This window comes from Polyodon spathula, chromosome 2, assembly GCF_017654505.1.
Source record: "Polyodon spathula isolate WHYD16114869_AA chromosome 2, ASM1765450v1, whole genome shotgun sequence".
NCBI classification, from domain to species: Eukaryota; Metazoa; Chordata; class Actinopteri; order Acipenseriformes; family Polyodontidae; genus Polyodon; species Polyodon spathula.
The window spans coordinates 74,984,829-75,012,508 of record NC_054535.1 but is presented as its reverse complement, the minus strand read 5'-3'; the positions used below and the strand labels follow the sequence as shown (position 1 = coordinate 75,012,508).

The window sequence follows — 27,680 nt, the reverse complement described above, 5'->3', positions numbered from 1 at the left end:
TAAAATTATTTTCATTTCGGCTTTATTGTTAAAGATTTCACACATGGCAATACTGCCCTACAATTAATACACGGTAGTACTGTGATCGTTCCACTGTGTTATGCTGTGAACCATAGTTTTAAAACTGAGACAGGAAATGCTTATCAGAAAGGTTTACTGGTTCTTAAAATTAAGGGCCATTTCAGAATGATAAATACTGTAACTGATTAGAAGGCTGCCTTTGTTCTCCAAGTTGCTGCAGTTACACTGTAGATGTTGTAATGAGTTACTGTAAGCGATACAGTTTTAGCAGACATGTATAATTAAGTAAACATTTTATTTAACTGTTTTTTGGAATTAAAAGCATAAATGCAAAACTGATTTTTTTTTTTTGTGAACATGCTGTGAAAAAATCCCCCAATGTACCAAATCCGTGGAATTTAATACCAGCCAAAACTTCCCGTTATACGATATATATTAACTTAAAACAAATTTTTTTGTTGACACCTCCAGGCATGTCGAAGTTTGTAGATGGCGCTGTGCATCTGACAGGTGCCTTTTAAGCTTGTATAATTTTGGATGAAGTCTGCTGCCATCTGGTGGTGTGCATGGTAGTCAGCGTTGGTCATAATCGGTAAACTGTAATTTTAAGTTTGCTCTTATTACGATGGATCGGTGGCTAGTTTGTGAAAACAAAACAAAAAAATACTTTTTTTGAGCAAAATTAGTAAAACATTTTATTTAAACTGTTTTTGGGAATTAAAAGCATAATGCAAACTGATTTTGTGTTTTTGTGAACATGCTTGAAAAAAATCCCCAATGTACCAAACCGTGGAATAATACCAGCCAAAAACTTCACGTTATACGATATATATAAATTTAAAACAAAATTTGTTTGTGGACACCAGGCATGGTCGAAGTTTGGAGATGGCCGCTGTGCATCTGACAGGTGCCTTTTTTACGCTGGATAATTTGGGATACGTCTGTGCCATATGGTCGGTTTGTGACATGGTAGTCAGAGTTGGTATAATCGGTAACTGGAATTTGCCAGTGTAAGTTTGCTCTTATTCGATGGATCGGTTGGCTCAGCTTGTGTGCAAAAAAAACAATAAAACTTTTCCCGTTCTGGTGAGTTGCTTCACCATTCTGTTAAATAATGTGCATGTCTTATATTGCTGCTGCATTTTTTTTTTTTTGCGTGTGTAGGGGTGATGTGTCAATTTAGTTTGACAGTTTTAATAACTTTTAGTTTGATGTTTACTTGTGTTATTATAGTTTATTAACCTACACATACTTATTCATTTCATTTCATATGTGCATCATGACAAGTAATACATGTTTATTTACTGACTCATATTGTGACTAGTGGTCAATTCCGTCTCCAAGAGCACTACACTTGCTTCCTGAGCGGGGTTCTCGCGAAAGACTACTGAGTGGGATGCCGGGCAAAAAAAGTATATATAATAATATATTACAGATGTACAGATTTTCATGAATCTTGCTTAAGACACAGACATGGCATGCTGTTGCTGTATTGGAATGCGTACTTAAAACGAATTCTGAAGAACGAATTCTGTGTCTGTAACGCTAGCTGTTGCTGTATTGGAATGCAGAAAAAGATGAACACATGTAGATGAAGGCCAAAATGCACATCACTGGAGTTTATTAGCCTATGTGTTAACAATCGTTTAGTATCCCAATTTTTTTTGGCATGTGGTTTTCAGGAACACATGAACAGAAAAGCTAGTGCAGCATCTGGTTAATGAGATGAGATTGTGAATACAAGTAGAATTACATGTACCCTTTCGTCTCATGTATGCAGTATTCTGCCTTTTTAAAAAAAATCGTATTCATTAAAGAATTAACGCAGTACAAAAAGCAAAAATCCCAAATTGAAGCTGAACGCGAATTGTTTCAAAATGCACCAAATCTTAATCCAACAAGCAGTAATCCAAAACTGATCTTTTATTGCAAATCAACCTGACATGTAAAGTGCATCAGTTTTATTTTTTTCTTTAATCAATTTTGTTTTGCCGCATTGCTAAACAAGCCAAAAAAAAAAAAAAAGTGCTTTTTGACAACCTATATTCAGATATGACTGCGTTACTCCTTTTTTCCAACAATCATATAGTTACCAACTTTGTTGCAACTGAACCCTAAAAAATGGTGTTGTCTGTCCGGTAATGATGTGCAGTCCAGAGCGTGTTCTTCAATCTTCAGACCGAGAGGTTCAGAAAGACCCGGTGGAGTACTAGTTATGTTCGTAAACCTTTGCTTTTAGTGACGTTCCTTCAACTCATAGCCTTCAGCTATGTGCTCATTCAGCAGGCCAGGGAGACAGCTTTACTAATGATTAATAAATGTGCTTTCAACAGCCATAAATCATTGAACTCAAGCTCATTAATGTGGAATGGGTTAGGGTTTAAAATCAGGTGTTAATGATAGACTTCAAGTTGAAAAATCCCTTTATTTAAACTAGCACAACATATGAAGTATCAATGAAAAATACATATGCAGCGTGTATTGCTGTATGCAAATGCAGTTAAAACAAATATAATACAGGTAGAACTCGCACTTACGACACAATTGGTTCCTGCAAGTCACGTTCCAAGTCGAAAAACATAAGTCGATATAGGAATGTATAATGTTATAATTTAGGGTTACATTCCTCACTCTTTGGCCAGATAATATATTTTTAGAAAAACTGACCTGTTTATATTGTACTCATGCAAATGTTTATTTAACTCTTTACACATATTACTCAGGCATCTGTATGGCTTGTTTAAAAGTAGAGAATAGGGGCTTTCCAATGACTTATTCAGTGTGTGTATGTGGCACTCCTATAGCCGGAACTACGATCGCCTGAAGTTAAGCTCCTCATCAGGTGACAGAGTTCACAGCTTAGGTTTCGTTTTGAGTCAATTGCTCTTATCAGATATTGTTAAGGGCAAATAAAATATAAATAAATAAATAAATAAATACATAAATAAAATCGCTAGACTAAGTCAGGGTGACCACAGCAGGTACAGCGGTTCGGACACCGAGCATGAGCACATGACGCTTGGCTCGTGTCTCACTGTATTGTAAATGCCGTATCGATATCGTAAAGTCGAAGCAGGGTAATAATGCAAGAGTCGGAAGTGCCGTGCGTCGTAAAGTCGAGGATCGCCTGTACTTAATTTTGAAATATTCAGATTTTATGTATTCCTTTTGAGTAGTGAGCAACCAAAAACTTCCATTGTCCCCATGGAGCACAGGACCTAATACAGTTTTTTTTTTTTTTTTGTAAGCATGTCAGTAAACAGGTTTTTCAAGGACAATTCTCTTACCAGCAAGGGTTTTTCTTTGTCCAGACATCCACTATTTAACTTCAATGGAATGTCACGTAGTTCACTTTTTACAATCAAAGCAGTTTTTATGTTCATCGTGAATAAACTGTATATAAAAAAATGCTGCTGTTTCGCTATGTTTGAATCAGTGAAACACACAAAAAGTGGGGGGTGGGGTGGTGGTGGTAAAGTGGACAAGGGGTAAGAGAGGTAATCTTGTATTGTGTGCCCATAATCACTTCGCGTTCCACAGAAGGGATTTGAATTCAAGCGTAGTGTCTCGTTTTATTGAAAGGGTAATGCTTAATGAGATTTCTTTGTCTTGTAATATTTTTCTTCCTCTTTCTTTTTTCCTTAAGGAGCCAGCCCTCAAGACAGTCCAAGAAATTTCTCTCCAAGCGCCTCAGTCCATTTCTCCTTTGCACGAAGGTATGATCACATTTTTTAATTTACATGTAAACCTTCCAGGTGTTTCATATTGTTGATGGAATTGAATATTCTCTGAGTGCAGTAGGATTTAGCTAGCACATATGTAGCTTGTTGCATAACCCATTTGATGGCTTACACAGGCGTCTGTTCAAAGTGGTTATACAGGATGCATATAAGTGTGGTAACTCGCATTAAACGATGAACACATCCCATATTACTATGATATTAGCTGAAAGCCTTAGGCTTTAGGGATATTATACTGTACTTGGTAAGTTCAATAAATCTTTTGGTTAACAATTTTTACAAAACAAGAATGTACTGTATTACCCGTTTACCCAAACTGAGGCTGCCAGATAGCTTCAGAGGGCCAATGCAAAGCATGTTCCTAAGACCTGGGGAATGCATTCATATAAACAAAGCTGTTTTAGTGCTTCATTTCCAATTCACATGCTAACATTAAATACAATTATACGACAGGGGAGGAGGGGTGATTTTAAGAAGACTGCATTTCAAATGTCTGTGGATTCGTTAGGTGGGGTCTTCAGTCAGGATGGCTAAGACACAAAATCTGAAGTGACAAAATAATCCTATATTCACTGATAATAGCCTCTAGATCAGGTCATAAACCAACTTAAGTAACGGTCATAGTAAATACACTGGGTATGTATTCTTATTAGGTGGTTACAGCCCTGATAAAAGGTAGAATGAAAGTAGTTCAAATACAGAGATGATGGGTAGATATGGGAAACAAAACATGTCAAATCATGGTGTGCGTGTGTTACTGAAATGTCTTTCTCATCTATATCTTTTAAATATTTGGTACATATAGACCATGGCTATAGATTTAATGTGAAATTGTGTGCGTGGCCGTGTGCGTGTGAGAGACCTGAAACAAAAAACAAAAAAATCGAATGCAAATGTGATTAGAGGAGGGTCCTTTACTTTCATTACTGATGTGGAACACCAAAAATCAGAAGACTTAATTCCTGTTCTCCCTAACATTTTGATCTGCCCACAAAACCCAAGAGCCCATCTCAATTTTTAAATTGAACTGCAAATATACTACAGGGACTTACACAGCTTCAAGAAGCCAGTCAGAGACTATAGATTACATACAGCAGTGAGGTTCAATAAAACTAATATGATAGTGGAATTAGCCTCAACTTTTATCGACTTAATATTCTTATATTCAATTTAATCATGTAGCATTGCCTGCTGCCAAGAACCTATGAAAGAAACCATGTATGCATTTACAAAAAGAAGATGGGCTGTTCTGTTGTATATTTGTGTTTTAGTATAGTTAGTCAAAACCTCAGAAATAGATCTCTTACAGCACTCCTACAGCTCTTGGAAAGAAGATACATGAAAGACTCGTCCGAGCCCACAGAACGCCTTAAAATTATACTGTCTCTTGGGGGTTTTTTTTATTCTTTTTTTTTTTTTTCTTTTTTGACGTGACTGATTTGATGATTTTCTTCAGTTATGGCCACAGAGCGGACAGGTAAATTCAGTGTGGTCCCTCAGTACATTTGATGTCTCATCTGTTTCCACCTTTGTTGTATTTGTGATTTATTGTGCAGTGCCCCTTTTAAAAAAGACGATGAATGCAACTCTTTTTTAAGTTATTGGTGATTTGTTTTCATTTAATTTTTTGTGTTTTATCTGGTATGTTTGTGTGTCTAAAGTAAATGCAGTGCTCACCTGTTGTAACACGCCTCGTTATAGAGCGGAATCGGTTATAACATGGTAGGGTCACTGCTCCCATTTGCTCCATAATGCCATTACAGTAGCCTTTTTATACTCGTTATAAGGCAGGACACAAATAGCATGGTCTTGTAACTATGGCTCCTCATTATACTGTTATAAAGGGTGAGCACTGTATTTGTAGAATGTATTCTATATGTATTTGTTTTGCACACATTATTAAATCAACACAATACTATATCTCAAGCAAATGCTTTTCAATTCTATTTATTTAATTATTTTAATTAGGGATGGGGTGAATTTTATTTCTGTCGAACAACAGGTTGGTTTAACTGTAAAAAATGTGCAGCACTAGAACACATTCTACTACAGTAGCTGCAATAGTAAAACAGAATCTGAAAGTCTACACTCAGATTTATTTGTCATTGTTGTGTTAATTGCTAGTATTGGATTTTTCTGTGCTGTTTTAGCTTTTTGCAGTACATCTTGATGTCTTACGAACAGCTGTATTTGTGTAGATAGTTAAGATGGCACCTGTCTCTTTGTTTAGGTCTGATGGGCGACGCTGGTCTTTGGCATCTCTTCCCTCCTCGGGTTACGGGACCAACACACCAAGCTCCACTCTTTCGGTGAGTTTGACGTTTACTTTAATTAATGTACGTGCATCAAGGCATGTTGTATAAATCTGATTAAAAACAGCTAGTATCAGGCCTCTAAGGCATTCCAGTCCAGTCATCATCATCATTATTATTATTATTATTATTATTATTATTATTATTATTATTATTTTATATCAAAGAGACTTTGGGGGGTGAACTATGCATCACAACTGCTGCTGCAGTCACTTACAATGGGACCTTGTTTTTGAGTCTCATCCGAAGGACGGGGTGGTTCCATTCTGATGCAAAATATGTATTTTTTAAATGTATGTTGCATTTATGTGCACATAATAGGCAACCTTCACAGCCTCTGCTGAGATTTTAGGTGTTAATTATAATTTGAACACCAGGCAATAGTAAGTGAATAAAAAGAAAAAAAAAAAACAATACAAAGTTACACTTGACCTGATTGATTGTTTGTTTTGTTTTTTAGCCTGTTTGGAATATAATACCTGGAGTCCTAAAGACCCCAGAAGGCTGACTTATCTAAACTCTAATTTCTAATTCCACAGAGTACACAGAGTAATAGAACATTCAGCTGCTCTTGTTAAGTAGGGAGGGAGCCGTTTGGGAAGCTGGGAGATTCCATGATTAGAACGCTGGCTCAGGGCGATATCAATTGACTGCTTCCTACTTTAAGAAAGTAATTCATTTAGATGTTCTTTAACACCTGGACACCCATTAAAAAGAATTGAATTGAAATTCAAAATCTTTCTTTATCACACAAAAGTGGAACCATTATTAATATGCCAAAGTCTGCAATATCTAGAATCACTGGGGGGCAGAGGGAGTGAATAGCATGTGTCAAATAACAATCTGTTTTATGATCTGCTATGAAGTACTTTAATGTACAATAATAGTCGTTTTGTAAAAATCAGATTCAGTTAAATTGTCTAAGAGTTTGTGACAGAGCAAGGTCTGTTTTATTGATACATGCTGCTGACATAATGTAAGGATCCCGATGGATGTTTTTGTAATGTTGCGCTGTGAGGCAGTAAAGCCACATGGACACCTGTCACCGATGACAGATTATGTTTTAAAATCTTGATTCATTGACAAATTGCTTTAGGAAGCCTCTCTCGAACTTCAGCACAGCCGTGTGTGATGCACTATATCAAATCCCTGCAGTGCAAGTAAATTCAAGGACAATTTTCTCATTATACAGTAGGAAGTGTACAAACTAATATCTAATTGAACTGCACAAAATGTTTAATTTAAAAACCTATTAATAATAATAAATCATGTATGCCAAATGTTTGGCATATTTTGTGGACTCCTCAAGACAAGGTGATAACACGGCTTCTAGCACACCAGACGCTAATGGGAATTTGGATCAGACTGAATCTCATGTTTTCAACAAGATGAGTTTTAGGGAGAACAGTTTTCTGGCTACTAGCAGTAACAGTAGAGCCAACCTGCCCACTCATAATAGTGCCCTCTGATATGTTTCTTGTAAATGCAAAATTGCACACTCCAGGAGATGGCAAGAAATCTGTTCTAATTAGCCAAGACCTCTGGGGGGGGCATCCAGCTTTTGTTGAGTGATTCTAGACATTCTGATTTGTACTACATTGAATTTGTTTAGTCCTCCAGGTGTCAAGTACAACATTAATTCTGGTGAAACAGTCCCAACTTGTTCAGACCTGTTGGTTTTTCTAGAACGATTATCTGTAAAAAATACTAATCTCAATAGCATTTATTGTAATTTCACCATACAGTAAATATTTTCAGATTGTGCTTGCTATGTACTTCCCAATGTAGATTAAGGATGAGATCTAACCTGCCCTGAGACTGTGTGGTAATTCTTACTGCTCACAAGCTAAGGTTGTCTCTTCTCTGGGTTGCATTAAAAACGTAATAAAAAAAAAAAAAAAAAAAAAAAGTTCCAGATAAAAACACTCAGGGATTTAAATAATTGATGCTCATGGGGCTGAGGACTTCATAAAAAAAACAAACAAACAAAAAAAAAAACCCAGCAGGGACTAAGTAACTATGATTTCGATTGTTTTCACACAGAGCATAATTATTAGTAGTAAAGTCAATTATCTAGTGTGGCTGTCGTCAGTTTTCTTCAAGTGCCACAAGTGGTAAAACAATTAAGCCAGTAAACCCAATAAAATAATCCATCAGTTAGGACTCGCGACATAACACACGCTTGTGTTGGCAGTAGGGATGAGACGATACACCAAGGCCACGATACGATGCGTATCATAATACACAAGCCACGCTACGATGCGTATCACGATGTACAAGCCACACTACGATATGTCACGCTGTACAAGCCATGCTACGGTATGCGTCACGATATACAAGCCACGCTGCAATATATATTATGATACACAAGCCACACTACGATACATATCACGATAGTAATGAAAAACTCACCTCTACTTGACAGACTTGAAAATAATTGCAATTTCAATTCTAGAGTCACAGATTCAGTTTAAAATAAGTTATATTTATTTTTCACAAAGTAGTAAACCACTAATTTGAATTTATGTGATCTAGAGTACCTGGGATATCCATTTTAGATGAATTAACCTAATCTCCTTACCACATTTCAAAGAGGAAAAAAACACTAAGCAGTGTGTTTGATAGCTATTAAAGTACAAACTTTGTTCATGTGTTTCTTTAGAAAAATCTAAATATGAAGTTTTCAGCATTAAGTTGTGATGTCTAATCAGTAACAATTTCAATATTTTTAAAAAGTACATCAGCATTTTTGCTTGCATCATACTTAACTTTAACTAAATAGATTACTACTAATAATAATAGTATACCATACACTAAGTATTTGTATTTTTGAAGTTAAGGCTGTGTATATTTTATTTTGTATAGAATTCTACTCATGGCTGTTTTTAAATGTGTTTAGAAATAATTAATTAATTAATTAATAATGATAAAAAATAGTATTAAATAAGTAATGTTCATCAGGATTAACACATTTCTTTATATAAAGTAACATATTCAACCAAATCAGTTTTATAGGAAACAGGAAACGTTCTTTCAGAAAGTCAATTCTTATAGCCTAGCCTGCCTCACAAAGTTCAGACTTTCCTCTTATATATATATATATATATATATATATATAGAGTCATTTACACCGGATTATGATTGACATATTAAAAGGAGAGTAAAAAACGTATTAAAAGGAGATATTTAAAATGACGTATTAAAAGGAGAGCAAAAACATAGCTATCTATATGAAATAAAATACTCTCACAAAGGAGAGGAAATATATAGCATTTGAATACAAAAACTAGTAAAATTAGTCATAGCAGCGAGTTTCTACAGACACTGCTCGGTTCCTGATTCTTCTCTATCCACAACAAACATGGCAGACTGCCTCCGCTACATCCTATTGGCCAGAATCACCGCTGTCTCAACTACCATTGGCCAATCGGTGTTTCTGCAGCCTGTTCTAAAACAGTGTCAGCATTCCCTGCATGCTAGCAAATACATATATATATATATATATATATATATATATATATATATATATATATATATATATATATATATATAAATATTTTTTTCCAGGCATGCCAAAATAATATCAGTGTTTGGGAGAAAGAGGTTGTTGTTTTTTGATAGACTTTTTAACTTCATGAAATAGACTCTAAATCAATTGAAAATAGCTTTGCTTTCTCCTGCCCTCACCCGTGCATGCATGCGTTTGGTGCGCTTTGCTGTTCTGAAATGTAAAAACGAAGTCTGTTGCATCATGATATTAAAGATTCCAATACGGTTCCCTACACGATGTGGCTCTATTTATTATGCACCAACATGCCTTTCGTCATATGCATTTACTGTCGTGTTAATTCTTTATTAACAGTATCTTACAAAGCCCCCAAATAAATGAATATGTACGGCTGGTTTCACAGCCCCTGGGTAATACTAGTCTTGGACTACCTTACCTACAGTCACATTTGGTAGTTCAGGGTTAGTGCAAATCAGGGTCTGCGAAAAAGCCAGTAATGCAAATGTCTTTTTTTGTTTTTGTTTTTCAAATGCCTTTTCATTTCATTCCCAGTCATCCTGCTCATCACAGGAGAAGCTGCATCAACTGCCGTTTCAGCCAACGCCTGACGAGTTGCATTTCCTCTCCAAACATTTCTGCACAGAAAGCATTACCAGCGATGACAGACGGGGGGCGGTACCAATGCGGCCACGATCCAGGAGCCTCAGGTATGTGAAAGATGAATGAATTAGATTTTCAAAAAGTAAGTTCTATGCTGTACACCTTGTAAAGTCAGCTGGTGCCAAGAACAGGGTGCAGTTTGTTTGATCGGTTAAATCCGCCGTATTTCATTTTAAAGAGGTGGATATTTTTTTAAACATTTTCAAAAGGTAAATTAAAATCCAGATTTATAGAATGTTTTTTTTTTTTTAAACCTATTTGAGGTGTATTGCTGAAGTCAACAGCGGTACATTTAGGATAATTACTGTATTGAAAGGCATCAATCCATGAATATTGGTCTGTGTTAAAATAGTTATCAACTCTTTCAGCACGAAGTGCACTAAGTTTTGCTCACATACATATTAGTATATTAGATCAAATAAATGCTTGGCATTTCGAAATCTAACATCAAAGTCCAAAATGTCTTATTAGAGGCAGCGTTAAGTAGCTGTAATACAAAAATAGGATTTTTATTTAAATTGCTATTTATAAATAGACTGGATAAAGTCATTTAAACTTGCATGCCAGAAAAAAGATTTTTAAAAGAATGAAAGATTTTGAACTGAACAATTCATGGTTTGAGAATCAGTTTTAAAAGCTTATTCTTAATCCTGCTTGATGTTTACACTAGCACTAATGCAAGTAGTTAAAGCAGAACTATTCTTGTTGTAACCTAATGAAGCCTCTCTTATGCAAAAAAAAAAAAAAAAAAAAAAAAAAAAAACCCTTTCATGTTCATGCGAGTAGGCGCATCTGCTGATTTCTTGCAGAAGTACTGTACCATGCAAGTGCTAATGCAAATATACTATTACATTCTGTACACATTCTTTTAAAAATGAAAAACAAAATGCATCTACTGTATTTATAAATAATTTTACATTCATAAGCATAAAAAGCAGCATAACCATGTTCTATATAAACATCATTCCATTCCAGCACCTTCCTACTGGCAGCAGTGGAGAGATGTTATCTTTAGTCTTCAGGTGCAAGAATATAGCTGTAGAGCACATAACCTGCACATGCTGAGATCATCTTTCAGCAGGGCGTCTGCATGCTTGTTTTAACACTGCGCTCGTCCTTGGTAAATAATGTGTGTATTTGGTGAATCCGTTTTTGTGTGTGTTTCTAGCCCTGGACGATCATCATCCTGCTGTGATCATGAAATCATTATGATGAACCATGTCTACAAAGAAAGGTTTCCTAAGGTGAGAGGCATTCCTTTCTTTTAACAGTGTGGGCACATCAGGGAGTTTAGAGCTGGAGCATGCATTGCTGTAAAATGATTTTAATGTCATTAGGACAAATTTGGTGTCTGCAAGACCAGTCCTATGAAGCGATATGGTATTACAAGTGAAAATAGCCTGTATGTATTTTGCATCCTGTATAAAAATAATAATTAAAAAAACTTTATTATACTTAATAAAATATGTATGTATTTATTCCTCCTTTTAAACAGAATTTCAATTCCACTTTTGCATGAGCCCACTTTCTTATTAAAATTAAATAAAAGGAATATGATGGTTACAATAAAAAGCAATTCTTAATTTTCATCTGTTCTGTTTTTATTTATGTTTTCAATTAGGCCACCGCTCAAATGGAAGAGAGAATTCAGGAAATCATCAAAACCAGCTCCCCGGAGAGCGTTCTCCCCCTGGCAGATGGAGTCCTCAGCTTTGCTCACCATCAGATCATTGAGCTGGCTCGAGACTGCCTGGATAAGTCCCGCCAGGGCCTCATCACCTCGCGCTACTTCTTTGAGCTGCAGGAGAAATTAGAAAAGCTGTTTCAAGAGGTAAGCACTGCCGTGCTGTGACCAAATGCTAATAACTTATAAGCTTGAGTTCCAACACGGTATATTTAGACTCATTAACATCAGCTTGGCATTTTGACATACTGGTTGGAGCAAAAAATCCCAGCTCAGACACTGACTTGCTATGTGACCTTTGTCAAGTCACTTAAACACTTCATTTCTCAGTCCCAGTCTGCAGTGAAACTGGGTCAAAGCTAATGTTATTGAGGTGACTGCTACGTTAACACACTTTTAAAATCACATTTTCTTCTAGATATGCTGTTTTTAAAAAGCTGCATATAAGCAGACATCCATCTTTTATAGACTGCTATGTAAGTCCTAATTCCAGATTTTAATGCTCTTTACCAAAATTGTCCACTGTTAGCATGAAACTTGTAGACAGTTTTACATTTTATGACCATCAAACCCCAGCGGTTAGAAAGAAATGGGATGTCTGGTTCGTTTGAGGGTGCTCATGACGATTCTAAAAGGGACCCTTGCAATGTTTTCTTCAGACTGATAGAGGCTATTGCCACACATCTGCAAAGAGTTAAAAGAAAGTGAGAGTTGTCTGTTAACACTCAGATCACATTTGTGAGTTTGTTCGCTTTTTATGGGTATTTTAATAAGTGTAATGGTTTATTTCAGTAAAGCAATGCATGATAAGGTGGACTGTGGAATTGCATGATTATCCCACACAGCAAAAATACTTAAATCCCAGTTCCTCCTGGCACAATTAGGAATACCTCCCACAAGACTGGAATTAGCATGATAGCGTGACAGCCATTAGATATTCTGTGGGTAATATGTCAAACTGAAAAAAAAAAAAAAAAACATAAATTTGTGAGGCAGTTGTTACTGAATTAGGGCCAATCATGACACTTAAAACATGATCAAGGCATCCAATTTATACTTTTTTCCCCCGTCATCTAAAATAAGTGATTTAACATATTTATATTTTTCACACTGAAGTAGAATGTATTTATTAGATACAAATAAATATATTTATCATGGAAGAACCTTCACTGAAAAAAGAGCAGAAAAATAAAATGCCAAACTGCCAGCCATCAAAGTGTTCATACAGCAGTTCTTGTACCATAAAACACATCAAATGCACCTAATAATGAAACAGCTTGTTTAGCTACAAAATTTCTCTCAAGCAATACGAATTTAAACTAACATTCTTTTGACACCCATCTGTGTATGATACATAATGAAATACACATTTTTAACACAATCTTAAAAGAGAACTAAAAAAAAAAAATATGACAAACCTCTTGTTGTTTTTAATTCAGTTAACTCCAAGACAGTTCTAAATATGGGTTTAAATAGATAAACTTGTATAACAGAAAGATGCTGATGGATAAAATAATTATTTTTTAAACTTGCTTGATTTTTAGCTAAAGCCCCTATCTAAAATGAAATAGTAGATGGGACACCTTTTCTGCAGTGTTGAAGGGGGCTTAGAAATCTTAATCTTGCTGAGATATTCTTCCCACAATTGCAGTTCTTGTGAAACAACTGCTGTGAAAAACCAGGATACCCTGGTTGTTGAAAGCCAGTGTGTTGAAGTTGTTTTTATCTTACTGTGACATTCAACTTTCAGTCGCCGCCTGTCCTGTTGTCCTGAGATTGCTACAGGGGATACAAACCAGAAGTAATTCCCTGTGAGTTGAAGCTCAATTTAACTGCCAGTCTTAGCTTTTCAAGGATCAAGGTCGATTTCAAATAAAAGCTTTTTTTTTTCTTTCTCTTCCTTTCAGTTAAGTCAGCATTGGCAGCAGGATATATAGTTTACAATGTACTGTGTTTTTTGTGAAGGCATTTGATGCAGTGGTATGTGCGTGCACATCTGCAGACCATAACAGAAGTCTTAACAACATTTGAAAGATTTTAAATGTTGCGCTTAGCGTAGACCAAACCAGCAATAAGTACATTAGCAGTCAGTGTAATGATTGGAACTATGCAGCACAGTGAGCACATTCCGGATTATTTAAAGAACATGACGAGAAAAGTCTTTGCCCTTACGCTTTTTGTTCTTGTTCGTTTTTAAAGGCACACAATGCAGAAATAACGTTTTTGTTAAAGACACACTGAAGATGATTAGCTATCAAGGGGCAACTGGCAATGACATTTTCTGTTCAACTGTGCTAGTTCTAACAACTGTAGTTACTTGTCAGAACTTGGGTACCAGGAGATTAAGTGGCAAGCCACAACTCACATAGTGACCCACTGGCTCTGCTGGTGTGCAAAATCACCGTATCCCTGGATCTTTGTTTTTCCACTGGGCCAAACTGATTTATTATTTCAGTTTATAACTGAGTGTGTGTGTGTGTGTGTGTGCTTCCAGGACACCCTTAGGAGATGATATGCATGATGTATTCTTCTGCTAAAGTAATAAATCATACAATTCTACTAGCATATTTAAGAAATATCCTGCTAAGGTTGAGCATTGTTTGCACTGTTGCCTGCACAAATAAACCACAGTTATCTTTAATAACAAGGTTGTTCCTCAAACAAGCTAAAGTGAAGTAATATTGTTACCAGTTAGTACATCTGCTGTGTGCACATTCTATTTTCTAAATAGAGAGAGTTGCATAGCAACACAAGGCAAATCATTCTTATCCTTGTTGATATATCACTATTCATGAATGTTGAGAATCCCAAAGTGTTATACATAGCGGATTAAAAGAATATATATATAGTGCCGAGAAAGTTTGTGAACCCCTTAGGATTTTCACATATTTCATATATTTCAAACCTAAAATGTTATTAGATCTTAATCCAAGTCCTAATAATAGATAAAGATAACCAGATTTTTAAACAAATAACACACAAACATGATACTTTTTCAACATTTATTTATCCAGAAATGATTCAACATTCAATATCCATGTGTGGAAAAGTATGTGAACCTTTAGATTCAGTAACTGGTGGTACCCCCTTGAGAAGCAATGACTTCAACTAAGCATTTCCTGTAATTGTTGGTCAGTCTCTCGCATCACTTTTGAGGAATTTTGGCCCATTCTTTCTTACAGAACTGCTTCAACTCGTGACATTTGAGGGCTTTCTTGCATGGACATCTCACTTCAGGTCCCGTCACAACATTTCAATGGGGTTTAGGTCCGGACTTTGATTAGGCTATTCTAACACGCAGAATTTCTTCTTCTGCAGCCATTCTTTTGTAGATCTGCTTGTATGTTTAGGATCATTGTCTTGCTGCATGACCCACTTTCGGTTCAGCTTCAGCTCACAGACAGATGGCGTGACATTCTCCTCTAGAATCTTCTGATATAATGCAGAATTCATGGTTTTGTCAATGATGGCAAGCTGTCCAGGTCCTGAGGCAGCAAAGCAGCCCCAAACCATCACACTCCCACCACCATTCTTTATGGTTGGGATGATGTTCTTTTGTTCGAACGCAGTGTTTGGTTTTCGCCAAACAACGTTTCTCATTGAGGCCAAAAAGTTCTACCTTTGACTCGTCTGTCCAGAGAACATTGTTCCAGAAGTCTTGTGGATCATCTATGTGCTCTTTGGCAAACTTGTGATGGGCAGCAATGTTTTTTTTAGAGAGCAGTGGTTTCCTCCTGGCTATGCTTCCATGAACACCATTCTTGTTCAGTTTTTTTCTGATAGTTGAGTCATGAACACTCACATTAGCCAAGGCGAGAGTGGCCTGCAGATCCTTAGATGTTACTCTGGGGTTCTTTGTGACTTCCTTGATGATTTTCCGGTTTGTTGTTGGAGAGATTTTGGTAGGACGACTGCTCCTGGGTAGAGTGACTGTGGTCTTGAACTTTCTCCATGTGTAGACTATCTGTCTGACAGTGGATTGGTGGAGCCCCAAATCCTTAGAAATGGTTTTGTAATCCTTTCTAGACTGATGAGCATCAATAACTGTTTTTCTGAAGTCCTCCGAGATTTCTTTTAATCGTGGCATGACATGTTTCCACACACCTGTATGGTGAAAACCAAACTGACAAAGTTTCTGATCTTTATATAGGGTGGGGCCTCCCAAACCCCTGATAATCTATCTAATTATTTAAACACCTGACTGTAATTATCCTCTTAATTTGAGCTGATAAAACCAGAGGTTCACTTACTTTTTCACATACCCTGAATCTTCATTACTCATTGTTTGTCTAATTCGTACATCATTTTGTATATATATATATATATATATATATATATATATAATATATAGATAATAGTAATACAATCAGTGATATGGGTGCACAGTCCTTAAGGTAATTCATATGTCTGCATTGCTATGTCGTAACTTTGTGTTGAAAAGACAAATGTCTAGTTTATTGATTTAAGTTGTTGTTTCTTTTTTTGCAGTCTCACGAGCGATCAGAAAGTGGGGAGGTTGCGTTTATTAAAGAACTTGTTAAAAAGATTCTGATCATCATTGCCCGTCCTGCTCGTTTGCTTGAATGTTTGGTAGGTTTTATCTATTTGTTTTTTATTGCAATTAGTTATTGACATGTGATAAACATACCAGCCAATATTATTATTATTCAAGATTTCTCCACCACCAGCTGGTGGTGTATATTCTGAGGTTGGCATGGCAATGACAGAACCAAAGATTGCTTCATGAGGGGATGTTAAATCTGTTCTTTATCCTTCCCTAGGCCAAACTACACCATTGCTTTTTAATCATCCCAAATTTATTTTTTCTTTGTTTTGTTCTTTTTCTTTAAAATCCATTCTTGATGTGTATATATGTCAAATACAACAATAGATTTTTAAACTGGAGGGAGAATTTGAGCTCTACTGTACAGTGATTGGGTACCCTGAAGCAGCAGTTTAAAACTTTCAATCTGTATTGTTGTATCCTTATTATTATTTTAGCAAAGAAGATAAATCCTTATGATAATGTAGCCAGAAGTAAAAAGGGGATTTTAACATTCCCTTAACGTGAGAAATGAAACCTGTGCTTTATCCACACTGGTGTCTCCAGGAATTTGACCCAGAGGAGTTCTACCACCTCCTGGAGGCAGCGGAAGGCCATGCCAAAGAAGGGCAGGGTATTAAAACAGATATCCCGCGGTACATCATCAGTCAGCTGGGCCTCACAAGGGATCCCTTGGAAGGTAAGCAAGCCCTTTGTGACATAACTGTAGAGTTCAGAGTGTGCTACAGGATTGTGAAATGGTCATTTAACTCAGAGATTCCATTGCTGACGCTGGCTGCACACACCAATATTCCCTACAGTTTGCACACTGCAGGAAATTCCTAGATTATGTGGCATAAGGGTTTGTTCTGGAGTATTGGGTTTCTTATGGGCTCTGCTGTTACCAGTTATTCCTGGTCTCAGCCTCTTTCCTTTTGTTCGAGGCCTCATAAAGCCCTTCACCCAAAAGACTGGCAGCTGCTAGCAACACGAACTTCTGCTTGAGCAGCATCTTTTACCATTGCCAGAGCGTTACGGTCCAGATCACCTGCATGGTGTGTCTGAACTTGGTGTTCTTATTGCAAGACGTATCTAATTTTCTTAATTCTACTTCACATCTGCTACGAATTTGAATACAAATGTAGAGTAATTTTAAACTAAATCTATTGGGACCCCATTTAAATGTTGAGCCTTTAATTAAAACATGTAGGTGAAGTGGATGTGTGTGTGTTTGTTTTGTTTTTTTAAATGCAGTGTATTGTCATTTTATAAAATTTGACATAATGCAGTTCCCTGATGGGATTCTGAAACACGGTAGACCATAACATCTCTTTAGGAGCTCGGAGATGCTTTTAAAGGGGACGCCTTAACCTGCCAGTTTAGAATGTTATTTAAATTAGTGACACACGATGACTGGAAATTAAATGTTCTTATCTCTGTAAGGAACTGATATGTTTATTCATGTAGGCGGTGTTTTGAAAAGAGCTTAATACTGTTTTGTTTTTTTGTTTTTTCACCACAGAAATTGCTCATCTGTCAAACTATGATAGTGGAATTGCAGAAACCCCTGATTACTGTTACAACTGTGAATTAAACCTTGGCAATGCTGTAATGAAAAACATAGACATTTAATAATACAGATTAAGCTCTTTTGTTTACACAGTCCCTGAGCGCCTCACTGAGATCTCGCTGTAAGCCCTGTGAAAGTGATTTTGAGATGATAAAACTGATCAGCAATGGGGCATATGGGTGAGTGGAATCTGACAGAGCAGGTGCTGTAAACAAGATATCTTACACAAGTTATCATTAACTTCTGACGGTTCCTCGCTATCTTTTTAATGTTCCATGTCAAGCGTTTCCTTAGTCTTATTTTACCTACGAAATGGGGTAAAAGATGTTTCTCTGGTTAAAAAAAAAAAATAATTAAACAGCTTTAGGCTAGAGAAATTAACTATTAAAACTTGATTAAAGAAGAGCATTTTAGACATTTTTTGGTTGTGTTCCACGACCATATGTTCCATTAAAAAGGATTGTAAATGAAACTAGTGGATCGCTATCCAGACTGAGAGACTGAATCAGTATGAAGTCCTAATCGACTTTGTGTCTGCTTCTTGTTATATATTTAGTGCTGTTTATTTGGTGCGCCACAAGGAGTCCAAGCTGAGATTTGCAATGAAGAAGATCAACAAGCAGAACCTGATTCTACGAAACCAGATCCAGCAAGCTTTTGTGGAGAGGGATATCTTGACATTTGCTGAAAACCCATTTGTTGTGAGCATGTTTTGCTCGTTTGAAACTAAACGCCATCTGTGTATGGTCATGGAATATGTTGAAGGTAATACTTTTATTCTTAAAGGCTTTACTATGATAAAAACAACTTTTACACTTTAACCTTTTGCAGGAATGGAAATAAGACTCCAATTACTTTTGATTAATTCCTGGTTTTACTGTGAGTTTAATGAGACCCACTTGAGCATGTTACTCATACACTGTGGCTAATCAGGCTCATTTTGAAACCTTAAATAGGGGAAAACAGCTGTGCAGTAGGACTCTTATTGCCATGTCTGTTTTGACTGCCACTCAAATAGAATATTGCATTTCTGCAACATGCATTGCTCAGTTAGTCTAGATTTAATCTTAACATTTTATGAACACACATCAAATTATAAGACAAAAGCATGCAGGTGCTGAGATATCATATAGATTCAGATGAAGTTTCAAATGCAGCAGTTCCCTGTAATTCTTATCTCTTACACTTTATGTATTTAACAAATGCAGTTGTATTTTCTCAAGTAGATCACTGACAAACCAGTCCTCTGTTGGTTTGTCTCATTGACAGGGTTCTACCTTTTTCAGTGCAGCTCATAATTACAATAAAACACTGAACTGTGGGCATGACCTGTAATTCTGACATTCTAGAACCTAATGTGCTGTTCTTCTTGTTGCTATTTGTTTTGCGTCAGAGTGTAGGCTGGGCCTGTCTTAATCTGTCTGTTTTTGTGTCTCAGGGGGAGACTGCGCCACTTTATTAAAGAACATGGGTCCTCTGCCGGTGGATATGGCAAGAATGTATTTTGCTGAGACTGTTCTGGCTTTGGAATACCTCCATAATTATGGAATTGTCCACAGAGATTTGAAGCCTGACAAGTTTGTACATATTTTAGCATTTCGCATATGACTCTATGGCTAAAATGTTTTTTTCTTTTTCTTTCGCTAAACTGTGTGACTTGTCTGCCATTTAACTACCATTATACTGGAGTCAGGGGACTGTCCTTAAAGCACTGGACATTTGTCTGAGTTTACGTCACTAAGAAAATGGATATCCATGCCTGTGCCATTCAGCTGCTTTGTGGCTTAATGGCATTTTGCACTTTGTCTTATAATGCAAGCAGTTCCCACACTGCACCAACTGTGACTAATAGCGAAGATAGAATTGAGTGGTAACAGTAATCGGAACGCATTGCATTACAGAATCTGGCCATATAATAACGTATTTGAATTGTCTTATTTGAATTAAATGTCAGTGAAATCAGTTTGATTTAAAACAATTTCTAATCTATATTGCTATGAACTTGGTTATACTGTATAACCAGACTGGGTGGAAGGGTTAGTACCTAAGCAGCTGTATTTCAAATAGTCAAGCACCTGGATTATGTTGACCTTTTTTTACTTTATCTTTGGACTGTATACTCTTCAAATATATTGTAGCTGCTGCTGCTTGTTTTGCATGTGATGAATTCCACTATCAAAGTGGTTTTAGTTCAGCTTATCCAAATTCTGAAGACAGCAATGTGGTTAGCAGTCCATTGTTACCTGCTAATGTGAAGACAGAAAGAAGTAGATTTAAGGTACAGAGAGAAATACATAGCTTTAAAGTTAATTATACCAACTATAATGAAAACAAAAGAAAGAAAACATGCCCCAAGCAGATGGAACTATATTGATTTTGTAATTGTAATTATCTTTATGGTATGATTCATGTGTCTGGATTACTTGCAGGGAATGGATTTCAGTGCTTTAAGATCCATTCTTTTTTTTCTTCTTCTAGTTTGCTTGTCACAGCAATGGGCCACATCAAACTCACTGACTTTGGACTATCAAAGGTTGGGCTAATGAACATGACAACAAACCTTTACGAGGGACACATCGAAAAAGATGCCAGAGAATTCTTAGACAAGCAGGTTTGTGATTGTATCCATTCTCCTGATACCTGTGAAATTGTAAAACACATACACATTGTGGCCATACTGTATACAGTACAGTGTACCAGGTAATCTTTGATCAGATAGATTTTGTGTCCCATGATCAATAAAACTGGCACTTGCCAGATTTCTGCGCTCCTGCAATTCTTGATCCCAAATTTTAGCTTATAGCATATTGATAGTAAAACACAGGTTCGCAAAGTTACCAAAATGTGTGATGACTGTGTTTTGTGTATGCTAAATACTGTAGAATAACTAGTTTGACTAGTTTAAACTAGTTTAATAAGTTTGGAGGAATGGGATTTTTAAGTTTTTTTATAAATGATATGTGCAGTCTCGGCAGAGGTGCAGATTATAAACAAGTTTGCTAAATTCTAGATATGTCCCATTTCTCTTTAAGCATGCTTCATTTGCACAATGCAACAGTCTGTTCCCAGTTGAACTTGTTTTCATCAATTTTATTTTGAAAAAATACTGTGCAAGAAACGTAAAATAATCCCTTAATCGAAAGTTTAAGAATTTAATTGCACCTGCTTATATGAAACCTGAGCAAAAACTGTGACCTTTTTTGTAATATTCAAGTTAGGCCTATAATTCTTAATTATGTATGCATTCCCACTTGATTATTTATTAAAAATATTCCATGAAGATAATTCCATTGAGCCATGAAAGCATTTACATGACCAGCCTTGGGGCAGCAACATCTGGGATGCAGCAATATTTACACACTAGTTTAATTAATCTAATACATAATTATACTAATTTAAATACAAACAATACACAAATAAAATACAGGCTTGCAGCAATATTAGAAAATGTACATATCAATTTTACCAGTTCTGCATAGTGTTTTTTTAAACAGGTGGTCTACATACATTAACTTGTTTTCACACGATGTAAGTTAGTAACCATAAACTTTTATTTATTCATTCAGACATGTAAACTGTAGTCCCGTAGTTTTTTAAGATATGTTTTTGGCTTTTTAATTTAAAAATAATCACATTTTATTTTTTAATATGTCCCATATGCATAAAGTTAGCACTTAATGTCATGAAATTGCCGTCCTGTACCGTGTGGTTGTTATTTTGAATGCATTGCCTTTGTGCTTTAGGTGTGCGGAACCCCAGAATACATTGCTCCAGAGGTCATCTTGAGGCAGGGCTATGGCAAACCTGTGGACTGGTGGGCTATGGGAATTATTCTCTATGAATTTCTGGTTGGCTGTGTGCCTTTCTTTGGAGACACTCCTGAAGAACTGTTTGGACAAGTCATAAGCGGCAAGTATATATTGTACACCTGTCTGATTTGTTGTGCATCTTAACATGTATGTGTTATATGGAGCACGAACACAAACCTCTAAACTGTACACAAATATACAAAAAATATGAGGGTGACCACCCTCACTGCCTCTGTGAAAAAGGCTTTCCTGTTAAAAATGTGTTGACAGTACGTGTTTACATCTTATAAACAATGCGTACTTGCATACCCGTTATGTGACCCCCCTGACTATAAACTATCAGTTGCGATCATTTTAACTAGAAAAATACATATGGTTTAAAGTGGATTTGGGAGGGAGGTGGGGGGGTGCATTGGTAAAGTGTTTCTGGATACAACAGCTGCCTTTCACATTTAAAATTCAATAACCTTTCGAATATAAGCCCCTAAGCCAACCTGTATGGCTGCAAAGGCCTTGCAGCACAGATACAATTATACAGATTCCCTAGCTCTCCAGCCTGCTGTTTTCAGAATCCACTCGCAGCATGGGAAATCACTGGCTTTCAATAACACAGCTCCAAAAGTTTAGGAACATAATGAAGTCCCAATTATTTCTGCTGCAATGGTATGTTTTACTAACAGTTCAGACTTTTAGCTGTCCTGGTAGTATTTTTTAAAGTGGCATGGGTATTTTCAATATTACCTGACAGCAAAGTGGGTATCCCTCGTCCATCACCAGTCCTCAACATGACTGTTGTGGAGAGACTCATTATGCAATGTAATTTGTTAGATAAAGTATACAGCACTGGCAATTTATGGATGTATATTCTTTTTTTTTTTTTGTGTGGTTGTTATATGCCAAGGTTTGAAAGGGCAGGGGAATTGACTGTTAATTAAGGGAAGCAGTAAGCACTTGGATATTCTGCCACTGCCTTAGGGTATGAATGCATATTCATGTTCCAAATCTGATTAAAATTTTGCACTACAAGCTGTTGGCTAGACAATCATGAAAATAACTCAATTTTCTAATTGCTTTGCCTCACACGTCCTTGGGCCGTTCTTTATAAGAGTATGCAAATGTGCTTCCATTTGTTATAATAAATCTAAAATATTGTATGCATATTGTGACTTCTATTGTATTGTTTATTAAATTCTGAATGATGGTTGTTAAATTGTAATGTTGACTTCTGGATTGGGACAACAAAGGAAAATTTAAAAGGTTCAGATGAAATATTGTCAAGAGATAGTGGAAAATGACCTAAAGTGCAATTTAATAGTCGGAACAAAAAAAAAACTCCAAACCACATCTGGTAATAAGTAATTTGTAATAAAAAAAACAAGAAATGAAAACAGTGCTTTCAAGGAATTTAATATTTCTTCAGTCTACTATATGTAATTATATAATGTGACACCATAACCGAGCACATGTCTGTAACAATGGTAATTTAGATGTCTGGATGTCAAGGCTATATTATTACAGTCCACGTTTTGAGCAGAGAGTAACCTTCATTTCAGCCTAAAAATGTAAGCATAGTTGGCTACAGAATATAGAGCAGACAAGATCTTTGGTGGCAGACCTAATAAAGGCACCAGAGCTTTTACCAAGAGCCTGGTTTGAATTCCGTTTTTATTGAATTTCCGATCTTTGCTGGGGACCCATAGTGAGCATTTCATTGGCCTTTGAGCTTCCGTGTGTTAGGGTGGAAAGTCAGCTTGTATTTGTCCACCTTATCGCCTACTGGCCATGTACCCGACAAGGGCAGGGGGTGACTAGCCATGCTGGGCTTCTCATCCAGGGCTCGGTAGTTTAGGTTTGTCGGGTAAAAAGAAGTAAAGGTTAAAAGTGGCACCCACCTTGTTTTTAATAGGCAACAGGTAGTTTAACCCTTTAAGGACCAACATTTTGTGAATCCAATTCAGTATTGTTCGTCCTTCATGGCCTATTGAAAAAATACAGCAAAACCAAAAAAGTGTTAATATGCGTTTTTTGAGAAATGTTGTTCCTGAGGAACTGTGACAGGGTCTTCCTCGGGTCACGCGTGTGGGTTGCCGCTGTTCAAGCATACAGAGAGACAGAGGTGGTGTTGAAACGCTGGCACAGGCACGCAGGATTTATTAACAAAAACAGAAAACGAAAGTAAAATAAAGGCGGTCATGTGACGTTACCAGCGATGGTAACGCACAGAGGACAAATACAGCAAACTGTACAAAAAGTGCAAAATAAAACACAATACCACAAACTATAACTCAAAAGGTGCCGTGAAAACGGCAGGCCTTGCAGCAGCCCCGATCACAGCGATTGCCATGCTTTTATATTGACGCTCTGTTGAGACACGCCCACCTGCCTGCTGGAACAGCTGATTGCTTTCAGCTGCTGCAACACGCAGACGGGTAATCGTCCCCAGCAGAGTGCCACAGCAGCTAAACAATTAAATCAATTGTGACAATTAACACAAAAACATACAATAAACTACATATTTCATTGTGCAAGGCTTACGCTTTGCCACAGGAACCTATCCCTTTTAAATTGCTCCTGTTCTCCTTTCTCCTCAATCAGATGAGATCAATTGGCCCGAGGGTGACGATGCACCACCGCCTGATTCCCAAGAACTGATCACACTGCTGCTCAGGCAGAACCCATTGGAAAGGATGGGCACAGGTAGGGCTTTTCATTCATTACTTTATTGGAAAATCAAGTAGTCTCGCTTCGCACACACTAGGCACTGAGATACTTGATTCTAACAGGCATTACTTGGGCCAATAAATAATGCTTTACCCTCTTTATTTGCAGTTACTTGTATCATCTGGTGGAAACCCGTATTTAACAACTTAAAAACCTGTTAGTCAGTTTGCAATTACTGTTCTGTAAAGCAGCTTCTAAGGAAAGCGTCTGACCCTTTGCTGTTTAGCAGTTTTACAACTTCAGTTTCTAAAGAACCAGCCTCAGGAGAGGATTGGTTAATTGGTGTACATGCAATAGAAGACTGTACTTCTCACCAGCTCTCCGTGTTATAGTGGATGCCAGACACTTATGTACCAGAGACAACATTGCAGCAGAAGCTAAACTAAATTAAAAACAGGATTTGGAGACAGCATACTTGGAAATTTGAAACCTAGGACAATTTAATTCAGTTGTATTTTTGTTTTACAATAATCATTTTGTGTATTCATTTACCCTAATCAACATAAATGTAAGTCATGGTACTCCAGTAAACCTGGTTATGTGGTCCAGTCCTGCTGAGATATTAACGTTTCTTTGGCACTGTCTGCTAATAGTTTTATTTCTAAGAGAAAATATCCATCTGACACAGTCATAGTTTATACTATACTGTTAATGCAATCAGTGTCTTCTCTGCAAGTACCGTATTTACATTTACAATCTATCAAGTGTCACTTTGCACAGATGAAAGCATTGTTTTTATTCTCGACTTTAAAAGTATTTTAATTTCTTGCTTTTGCCTTCAGGGGGTGCCTATGAAGTAAAGCAGCATCAGTTTTTCCAGAGTCTGGACTGGAACAGTCTACTACGGCAGAAGGCAGAGTTTATCCCACAGCTGGAGTCGGAAGATGATACGAGTTACTTTGACAGTACGTGCTGCTTGCATTGGGAGGGTACAGGGACTTGAGCACAGCAGTACTAATAAACCACATTGGGTTATTTTCCAGTAATAGATGCTTCCTTTAAAATCACGTTGTATGGATGATTGCGGGTTCACATTTAGATGTGATGTCATTGTTAATCTGAAGGAACACAAAAGACCTGGCTGTTCCATTGTGAGCAGATAAGAGAGCTGTAATCTCTCAAAAGAATGAGCTGATTTAGTCTTCTTGATGTCTCACACAGCTCGGTCTGAGAGGTATCACCATTTGGAAACTGAGGAGGAGGATGACATTAATGATGAAGATTTTAATGTGGAAATCAGGCAGTTTTCATCCTGTTCACACAGGTTCTCTAAAGTAAGTTCAGTAGTGACAGTTTCTTTACTTCTATTTTCTTTTTATTGTATTTTTACATTGTGGACTATCATTCTACTACTTTACCCTTCGTTAAAGGTTTTGAAATTTTACATGACTGCACACTTAGCCTTTGCTGCAGGATTCTAGCTCATTGTACTGTAAATATGGAAGTATTCTAACCTGTATGGAAATATTCTGCATTCTCCCACCTGAATTATATTTATTTATTTTCTAAGTTCTACATGGTCTGTAACATGTGGTTATCCAAAAACTGTAAACCAACTGTCTTGTGTTGTCAATGGCAGGTCTACAGCAGTATGGACCAGATATCTCGTAACCAAGGAGAGGACAAGGGAGATGGGGGAGAAAAAACAAAGAGTGGGAGCCCTCTGACTGTGGACTCCCTGAGCTGGACTCCGGAGTATAGTGAAATGTAAGCTGGAATAGGTTTGGCTGTGTTTACCGAGAGATGGATGGAAGGCTAACGGTTCAAACCCTCCCCAGATGTCTTACAAACAGTAGATCCCAAAAAGATGTGATGTAAAGCCAGTCGGATGTCACGGTCCTTGAAGCCCCCTGTCAGTCATGACCATGTTTTATTAAGTGATCGATAATACAGGGGTGGTAATAAATGCACATTTACAAAATAAACTGAACTATTTTTTTATGTAATGCCCGTTTTCCCAGGCCCTCGCTGTCCCACTCCTCAGACACAGAGAGCAGCAGTCTGGGACGCCGGTCTGGGATTCTCCCTAAGTTCGCCATTTCTGCCGAGATGGAGGAAGAGGAGGAGCCCCCGGGAGAGCCTGAGAAAGTGTCCTTCACCATCGGGGAGCCACCACCGGACGAGCCTGAGGCCACGACTCCAGGGAGCACACTTAGTGGCTCCACCCTTTCAGGTACAACCCCCAGGGGCAGCAAAGCTGACAGCCATCCATTCATAAATGCAGACTTTGGGGGGAAAAAATAGGGCCCACTAATTTTAATATTTAATCTTCAATAATATCTTTTCGTTTTGTTGTTGTTGTGTTTTTTTTTTTTTTTTTTTTAAAGAATAAAAAACTATTTATCATCTTATTTCCTAAATGCATTTAAAAAAAAATGTTCAGCATTAACATAGAACATATTAAAATCCCAGTAATACTCCATGTGCCACAATTATCATAATATTTAGCTGTACAGTTTGAGAATTTCAGTATCGTTCCAACTTTAAATTATTGTAAATGTAAAAAAAAAATTTATTAAAAGGGATCAATCTCCATTTGTAAATGGAAATAATCACCAAAAGAGGTAAGCAGTAGAAGTCCATATGTCATTAACATATTTTCAATCTGTGCTGCTATTACGTTCTTTGAATGTATTTTTTTCCATCTTTATAGTGGCCAGCTTTTCTGAGCATCTCGATCAGATGCATACCAGGAGTGAAGGTGTGGAAAGCCCAGATAACACCTCAGTGGTATCGGAGGACCTCAGCACACACCTGGCCCAGCAGCGATTAGAAAGCACGGAGAAACATAAGAGTGTCCGCAAAGTTACAAAGTCTGTGTCTGCCAGCACTCTCTCCCTCATGATCCCAGGAGGTAAAGATAAATATATGTGTTGTGAAATTGCTCAATGTGAACTCCTTACATTGGGAGTTCTTTATTAAAATATATGCAAGACCTTGAGAAGAATCACCTGCACCACAACCAATCCCTGTCTAATCGCATTTCTAGAGTTTTTCAGAAAAAAAAGCCTGCATTTGACATTCATGATGGGTGGAGAGTTCACTGGTTTGTTGCAAACAGGAGGCAGGAAAGTGTCACTTGGAATACTGGTTTTCTGTATAGACTGGCTAT

General features: G+C 37.0%; 1 protein-coding gene across 1 annotated transcript in view; it reads left to right on the top strand.

Annotated features, from left to right (window-relative positions):
- Positions 1 to 27,680, top strand: part of LOC121300729 (microtubule-associated serine/threonine-protein kinase 4-like) — a 163,490-nt gene that overhangs the window by 126,672 nt on the left and 9,138 nt on the right. Inside the window, exons 7-25 of the mRNA XM_041229486.1 lie at positions 3,668 to 3,737; positions 5,992 to 6,070; positions 10,134 to 10,288; positions 11,410 to 11,485; positions 11,863 to 12,072; positions 16,414 to 16,515; positions 17,036 to 17,168; positions 17,991 to 18,053; positions 18,115 to 18,217; positions 18,595 to 18,803; positions 19,477 to 19,615; positions 20,517 to 20,649; positions 21,782 to 21,947; positions 24,443 to 24,544; positions 25,351 to 25,473; positions 25,730 to 25,842; positions 26,148 to 26,275; positions 26,530 to 26,741; positions 27,222 to 27,422. Of these exons, the coding sequence (XP_041085420.1) occupies positions 3,668 to 3,737; positions 5,992 to 6,070; positions 10,134 to 10,288; positions 11,410 to 11,485; positions 11,863 to 12,072; positions 16,414 to 16,515; positions 17,036 to 17,168; positions 17,991 to 18,053; positions 18,115 to 18,217; positions 18,595 to 18,803; positions 19,477 to 19,615; positions 20,517 to 20,649; positions 21,782 to 21,947; positions 24,443 to 24,544; positions 25,351 to 25,473; positions 25,730 to 25,842; positions 26,148 to 26,275; positions 26,530 to 26,741; positions 27,222 to 27,422 (2,517 nt within the window). The remainder of the gene's footprint in view (positions 1 to 3,667; positions 3,738 to 5,991; positions 6,071 to 10,133; positions 10,289 to 11,409; positions 11,486 to 11,862; positions 12,073 to 16,413; positions 16,516 to 17,035; positions 17,169 to 17,990; positions 18,054 to 18,114; positions 18,218 to 18,594; positions 18,804 to 19,476; positions 19,616 to 20,516; positions 20,650 to 21,781; positions 21,948 to 24,442; positions 24,545 to 25,350; positions 25,474 to 25,729; positions 25,843 to 26,147; positions 26,276 to 26,529; positions 26,742 to 27,221; positions 27,423 to 27,680) is intronic.